The 8227-nt window shown below is 36.3% G+C and overlaps 1 protein-coding gene across 1 annotated transcript; it reads left to right on the forward strand.

The window, feature by feature from the left end:
* The first annotated feature begins 6501 nt into the window (after positions 1 to 6501).
* Positions 6502 to 7863, forward strand: LOC140745150 (uncharacterized). Its single transcript, XM_073076922.1, has 2 exons — positions 6502 to 6566; positions 6620 to 7863. Exons 1-2 carry the CDS (start codon positions 6502 to 6504, stop codon positions 7596 to 7598), a joined length of 1044 nt encoding a protein of 347 aa, XP_072933023.1. The 3' UTR covers positions 7599 to 7863.
* The last annotated feature ends 364 nt before the right edge of the window (positions 7864 to 8227 follow it).

Consider the following 8227-nt stretch of genomic DNA (forward strand, 5'->3'; position numbering starts at 1 on the left):
TAGTAGGTTACAAATATTGTTCATGTGGCCAAAATGGACACAAGCATAATGAATTCCAACCTGAATTCCATTTAACATCGGCCGCGTAAACTTTGAGTACCGCTGTAAAAGTCAAACCTTACGGCTTAGATATGACCGTAATTTGTAAATTGAAGGCCCGGGGACCGAGTAAATGTTTTGAAATAGACCCTTAATTAGCTTTTATTAAATGTAATACATTTTTATCGTTTGAAATTGCCGCTCTAGCATCGTAAGCTATCGCGTAGTACACAACTCGCGAGAAACGATCTCTTGTAAACGGAGTAATGATGTCATTTGTATAAAAATGCTTATAAATAAGCACCATTTTGTACCTACACAGATACTGGACGTATAATTTGGATTACTGCTATTTATTTTTAGTATGTAAGTAGTTACAGGAATGCTGTCCATCTGATGTTAAGTGGTCATTGCTGGCCACTGATAGCAATAAATTCTAATAGTATTAGAAACTTAGTTTTAGATTAGATAGAAATAGTATTAGAAAGAAGTAGGTTAGTATATTATTCATACATACAGTGTACAACTAGTCCGTGAAAGTTTGGTAAAATGTGTTACGATATAGCTGTGAAACTTTTGAAGAAGAGTTGAAACCACGCATGAAAATCTATAGGTTTTAATAAAATTATGAAAACTTAAAATATCTAGAACTTGTGTTCCTATCTATTGCATATTTTAACTTTCAGTATTTCAACCGATTTCTATGTAATAAATACTTACATTTAAAATAGTTATTGATTTATATCTTTTTTTACGTTTTCATGCATAAAAAATGTAGTGCTAGCTTGTCAAATCATAGATTTTGTGAGAAAAAAACATATTTGCGTAAGTACCACATGTGGACTTATTTGTCATTTTGTTAACACTTAAATATTTTAGTTTCATTACGCTTCTCGCTTTAAAGTAACGGTAGAACAAATCCCTTACAGTCACTTAGTTTGAACTGTTTCTCAGATTATATGAGTATGGTTAATCAGACGACGGCTTGTTTTAATTATAAAGAAAATAATTTTGAATAACAGCGTAATAGTGTGGTAGCCGCTTAACTAGATGCTTGTTTGGGGGAATCTGTTAATGGAATCATATGTTCATTATAGTGTAGAAGCTGAAATTTGGTTTCATCATAGTTATATTGGGCTGATAGTCATAAAGCTTAAGTTTTCTGTATATTGAGCACGGTAGTTTATAGTTGTATAGTCTTAATTAAAATAATCTAAAAGTATTTATTCATCCACTGTATGCACGTTAGACCCAGAAGCGATGCATAGATGCATAGATATTTTAGGCTAAAGCTTTGTTCATCTCTAATATGCATTTATAAGACAGTAGCTGCAAGAGACAGGCACCAAAGATCCTTGCGTACTTCAAATATCGGCACATTTCCAAACAAATCTATGATATAAATTATGCATAACATGCTTCGTGGAGCGCAAAACAATGAGTGGTAGTGAAATCTCGCAATGCTAGCGATTTCATTCTTGGACTGCGATGGCGCCGGCAAGCACACCAAGTAAAATATACAGGGCAAAAGTCAGTCACGAACGTTTCTTCCGATTTCTTATGTCCTGGTACTTTGGTATTTTATACAGATGATTTCTTTGGTTATTTATATTTTAGAAAATACATTACTGTGTTGGAATCTAAAATAAATCGCCATGAGTCCGTTTTCTATTTGCTTTCATGTTGAATCTTAAAATAAAATTGTTTGCTTTTGTGATCGCGCAAAAGGAATATCTAAGGCAACGTAAGCTTATAGTAAATGCGGTGACTAGCTAGAGAAGTCTTGGTGGCTCGATTGCAGTACTGTGGTTCCTACAGTACAAAGCCCATATATGCCTTACAACTGCTGCTGGGTATTTATTTATTAAATGGTGTAACGCGAAAATGCTATTACAAAGCTAGCTAAAAAAGGATATTATAATTTAAAATTAAAGACACTCCATACTTTAACCCCTAGATCTAGATCTGTTTTTTTTAACCATACGCAATTATTTGTGGGAAATAACTTACGGTAATGGGACAAGAAAATTACTAGTCTTCTTAGTCTAAAATGTTATATTTTTATTTAATCGGTTTATAAAACAAGGTATTGCTATTATCCGTCTGTAAAAATATTATCATCCTGAGTTTGTTTTGATTTTTTTTATTAAGTACGTGCCTTTATTGGAATATTTAACGCTGCGATTTGAATTTGAATAAAAACATTGCGGACAGACCTGCACGTCACTGATAAACACTGTCTGTGATCCCAAAACCCTCCAAAACAGCAGGCTAAAGCTTTGTAAATAATATGATATTAAATAAAAAACAACGTTTTAAATTATTAAGCATTTTTCTAAAATATCTCATAAACTTTTTTACGGTTTTGTTGTAAATAACATATGCGTTAAAGAAAATGGTAACTATTTGAGACTATAGTAATCAAAAGCTCGAGATGGAATAGTAATCAGTTTTCAATTAACGTTAAATATTTTTTGTGTTTTTTTCATGCATGCAGTCTAAGTGATGGTAGGTGGTATCGTCACCCTTACTCCTACTTGAGGTCGAACACAGCTGCGTAGCTACCCTAGAGGACTTAGTTGAAGCTTTTGAAATTTCTTGAAGTTTACCACAAATAAGAACGAAATATGTATTGCTTGTACAAATTCGTCATCAACCCATTATTGTCCCACTGTTGGGCACGGGTCTCCTCTCAGAATTAGAAGGATTAGGCCATCGTCGCTCGCATCGTTAGGCCGCGCTGGACAGGTGCGCATTGGTAGACTTCACGTACCTTTGAGATTCTTTTTTTTTTACATAAATCACTGAAGTGTGAGGTCACAGGTTTCCTTACGATGTTTTCCTTCACCGTTTTAAGAAAGTGATAATTAATTTCAAAAACGCACATAACTTTTTAATATCAGAGTGCCTAGGATGTGACCCCGCGTTCGAGAGGCCGAGTTTCTGAACCATTGGGCTATCACCTACAAAGTAAAACTTCATAAAGCTATTCTATATGTTTATTGTCTTACGAATAGACCATTTTTACTTTCTATTAATATTAATATAGCATGTATTCTTTCCCTGAATTTAGGCAATAATAGCAAGCGTTGTGCGTAATTCGTTTTTGTGCTATTTACGAGAGCCTTTTTATGAAACGAGCGACGCAATTCGTTTCATTATCATAACGTTTATAGCAAATATTGTTAAAGTCGGTGTTTTGTTTATAAATATTAATATTTTGCATGATAATGTTATGTTAACTTGAACTTTCATGAACGGTCCACATTTGATTATATTCGGTTAAGTATTTGGCTATTTAAGACAAATGTAAAAATAGATAATTATGAATAATTTTGAAGGTGGTAGAAAAAGGTGTTAGGCGCTGCTGTGTTCCGTTTTGACGGGTGTGGTAAGGGAGACATACTTTTCCGAGGCGTTCCAGCTTAGACCACAGGGGTAGCGGCGCATCTGTGGCCGACCTCAAGTAAGAATATCGAATCCTATTTGGGGTTGATTACAGATGTCCATGGGCCGCAGTAGCCACTTACCATCAGGTGGACTGCATGCTCGTCTGCTACGATATAATAATTATATTATAAAAAATATTATGTAGATTTGATAAAAACAGTTGTCTCTTTTTGTTTGTTATTTCAGAGCTTAGCAAGAGACATGATAATACGAACTGGCCGTATTGTCCAACAAACCGATTTCACTTTCAAACATAATATGCGTACTATAAAAACGTCATACCCACCAAAATGATTTTTCTCCGAATCTAGAAAACAAAAGTATTGTCGTACGCAATTCACTCTTGGGATATACAACCTTTTTATGAAACGGAACGAGGCACCTCGCGTCATTATCATAACTTTTATAACACAAATTGTTCAAACGGAAACGGCCGACAATAGTGTCGCTTTGCTGAGCCGAGATAAAACAAGTGGACCATAAAGTTACTGCTGTAAACATTGTTTATAAAACAATCTAGAACTGAGACACAAACAAAAGTTTTCGACGAAATTCTGCCACCCTTTCGGCTTCCTTAAATTGTTATAGCGGTAATAAGCTGGGAGCCAGCATGTGACTTTTATAGCCAGCAGTTCTCTAGAGTTTTGGGATAGACCATTTTGTCACCGAGACAATTACAACGGTAGGGCTAGCACTGACTACTAATAATTCGGAGTGAATGCAAATGCTTCTTCGTACCTGAGGCCGCTCAGAAATATTAAAGACCCGAGCTTCTAACTCATTTAAATATTAACAACTTAAGTATTTTAGAATACTATAATTTTACCTATTTTAACAAATTCGTTTCTTTAAATAAGTATAGCATCATATCTACTAACAATGATAGATATTCTCGGTACTTTTTACACAACACAACACAAAATAAAGTCACTTATTATTTTAACGAGTGAAAATAAATAATAATTTTAAGACTTTCTTTTTAGCATTTAATGTCTTACCAAAATTAATTTAGGCTACAATTCTTACGATGTAAAACAAATAATGTAATTTCAGAACCAGTATATTTTGTTAATAAAAAGTTATTATAATTTGCGATACCCATACAATGAGAGCATTTGGACAAAGAGTTATTTTTGGAATATTACGTGAGGTCGCGCTTAGAATTACTTAATATTTGTCTGTAACATACTGTTTTTACGATTGTGTATGAAGTAAAAAACTTTATTTACAAGCTCATGTGGTTAGAGAAAGTTGGGAGCAAAGCGCTCATGCGAATTTGTCTAAACTTTTTAATTAGTTCACGGAACGTCAGATGCTTAAGCTTTTATAATTAACTCTTTATGAACAAAGTCCTCATGTAAATATTGTTAGAACAAAGGGCCCGTACACAAAACTGCGATGCGACGCGATGCGAATTCGCAACGCAGAAAATTGCGACACGAATTGCTGCGATGCGATATCGTGCGGCATAGCGTCTTCTAGGGTGACCAGGTGACCATTCTTTCGACAACCGTCAACCGTACGGAACGTATTTTGAAAATTAGGTCGTGACATGGATCGTAAAAAGAAGTGTGCACTTTTGTTATTGCTTAGGAGATACAGGAAAGAGTAACAAACAAAATTTTGGGTTCATCCATTTATCATATATCATTTATTTTATATTTAGTTTCCCAAAGAACAGGGCGCTCCTCAACCAGTAATATAAAAAAGTCAACGACGTACTTTGTCATTTTTTACATTAAAGTATACGCCTTCCCACCCAACAAATACAGGTCTGTACGTCTTTCCCACACGCTGTCTCAGAACGAACTAAAAATGGCGTCAACAAGTGTGACGAAACATCGCAGGAATGTGCGATGCGAATTCACAAGTTCTTGCGATGCGTCGAGGGAGCTCGCAGATTTTTGCAATGCGACGTCGCATCGCAGTTTTGTGTACGAGCCCAAAATGAGCAACACCCCTTCAAATTAGCGACGAACGGATAATACAGATGCCAAGTAAGCTTAGTGCTTTTACAACAACGTTGAGAAGCTTATTATTATTATTCTAGTGTCATAATCATCTGTTTACGATTTTAATATCACTGTTATATTTGAAACTTACGTTCCATCCACTTATCCAAAACCATTTGAAATACTCTTTAGATTATATCTAGAATCCTTAAAATTTGTAATAATATAGCCTGCGCAGTTGTCTCCCTTTGAAAATTTGTGAAATAGTATGTGTAGATTGTGTGGTATTCTATATTTATTCGATCAAACTAATATAGTGTGTGATAACTATTTCCACAGTATCTGTTATCGTTATCGTTATCGTTATATTCCCTGTTTGTTGATTATGGTGCGATGTCTTCCGTTACAAATTAATTTGATGTAAGGAGTTCGCATGCAACGTCATCAACTACCTGGCGAGGGGCTATATAAGGAGGGTACTCAGAATTAAAAGGGCATTTTGCTCGTGAGCGCTGGACTGTACGGACGTTTGGGAAAATCAGTGTAGATCGTTATTAAGGTCATGTAAGCCATTTTTGTTTCCAATTATTCTTTTTTTGTTATTTAATTTCTTTGAAGTTTGCAGTATTTGGTTTCGTTATTTATTTGTGTCGATTTTACTTAGTTCTTATTTGATTTAATTTTTACTTAAATTGTTATTTTTCAATAAATGAACTTTTCTGTTATTTTTTTATTTTTTTTTTAATAATTTTCCACTTCTGATGCTAAAATCAGAAGTGGGATAAAGGACTCATAAGCTCACAATAACGCCTGAAAGACCGTTAACTTTTGAAATTGAATTTTTCTTGTTGCAATTACTGCTTGCTTCATTTTTTTGATATTTTGTGTGTTTTGTTGTTCATTTCTACGGTTATAATGAGACGTACGAGAACTCCTAGTCCACGGAGGCGTGATCTTGTGGACGATTCGCGCAGTCGGGCTCGACCTGCCTCACGAAGATCACGCAATTCTAGTAGTGATAGGCCGAACGATTCGAGCAATAGGCGTCATTCTTCACGAAATGGCTTACGTGTCCGAGATCGACTTGATTCTCACAATACTGAAGTACACCGGTTGCGTACCCAGGTTAGGCGTGAGTCGCGTAGTCGTTCTCGCAGTGACGATCGTGTTAGTTTAAGGTCACGGTCGCGGAATGTTTCACCTGTCGAAACGCGTTCACTTCACAAAGATAAAGCACAAGCTGCTCATGAAATCAATGTTCAACCCACAGTTACGACTCCTATATCTGATAATGTTGCGCCGCGACAGCAATCCGTGGAATCTAGTACTCCTTGTTCTGAGGCATCTACCCTCGCTAATGCTTTGATGCAAGCAATTAAAACAATGCAACCTTCAAGGTCGCAACATTATTATGTTTCCAACTTCGACCCATCAATTAATAGCATCGAAGCATGGTGTGAAGAGGTGGATCGCGCCAGGGAAACTAATGGATGGAACGATCACGAATGCTTGTCGCGTGTAGCGTCATGTCTGAAGGGAGACGCTAGGGTGTGGTTAGGTGAATGGGTGTCAAATGATCGTACTTGGTCTAATTTTAAACGCGAGTTCATACCTCTTTGTCCTGGTAAATTGGACTATGCCAATATTTTGTTTGACGCAATGAATAAAACTTCGGATAAGTACCCTAGTTATGCTGAATACGCTCGTTGTACGCTATTGCGTTTGAAGATAGTTCGGGGGATTAGTGATGATTTGAGAACTCTTATAGTGATACGCGGTATAGATAATGCACAAGTGCGCGCTGCGGCCGCCAACGCTAACCTGGCTCCCGACACTATCGTTTCATTCCTTTCGATTTACACAAAGCCTTTAGCAGGAAAACGGGATAGGGTAGTTGAACATAAAAGACATAGTTATGTAACAAAACCACTTGACGCTTCAGTTCCTAAATGCTATAATTGTAATCGATTCGGTCATGTCAGTCGCATCTGTAGACAACCCAAATCCAACATGTCTAATAGTCGTCCGTCACATATACCTTCTGAGACAACTTGCAGTGTGCAGCCGTCTTCGAGTAATACTTGTACATTTTGCAAGAAGTCAGGACACACTGAGGATAAATGCTTCATCAAAGCTAAGTCAGTGCAACATAATTAACGCAATGTCAGTCTTTGCGCTTACCAATCCGATATTTCACCGAGTAATGACATAACTTCAGCAACTAGCAATAGATGGTATTCCAATAGATGTTCTTATTGATCGATGTGTCTCTTATTTCTTCAGGCATTTTAAAACATTTTACGTGTCAGCCTAAGCCAAGGCACTGCGTTTGGAAGGGCCTTAGTGATCGGGAAGTAATCTCAACATCATACGTTACTATTACAGTAGAGTTCAATGACATCTCAATTGAAGTAGATTTTATAGTTGTTCCACCGTCTTTTATGAACGTGCTCATCATAATCGGAACTGATGTGTTGAACCGTGATGGGATTACTTATATTCGCACGAAAGATAAACAATACATCACGCGTTGTGATAAAGTTAATAGGGCGGCTAACGTTGTTGAATTAGTCGAACAGTTTAAATTAAATACACCTTTACAAGGCGCTGAGTTGGAAAGTCTTAGGTCTGTTATAAATGAATTCTCTCAATTTTTGATATCGGGAACTGCTGCAACCACAGTTCGAACAGGAGAAATGGAGATAAGACTTACCAATTCAACTCCTGTCGTTTACAAACCGTATAGGCTTTCGTATTCTGAAAAACTTAAGGTCCGCGAGATAACT

This window comes from Epargyreus clarus, unplaced genomic scaffold (genome assembly GCF_041222505.1).
Source record: "Epargyreus clarus isolate Ecla_fem2 unplaced genomic scaffold, WU_Ecla_fem_2.2 ptg000009l, whole genome shotgun sequence".
Classification (NCBI taxonomy): Eukaryota; Metazoa; Arthropoda; class Insecta; order Lepidoptera; family Hesperiidae; genus Epargyreus; species Epargyreus clarus.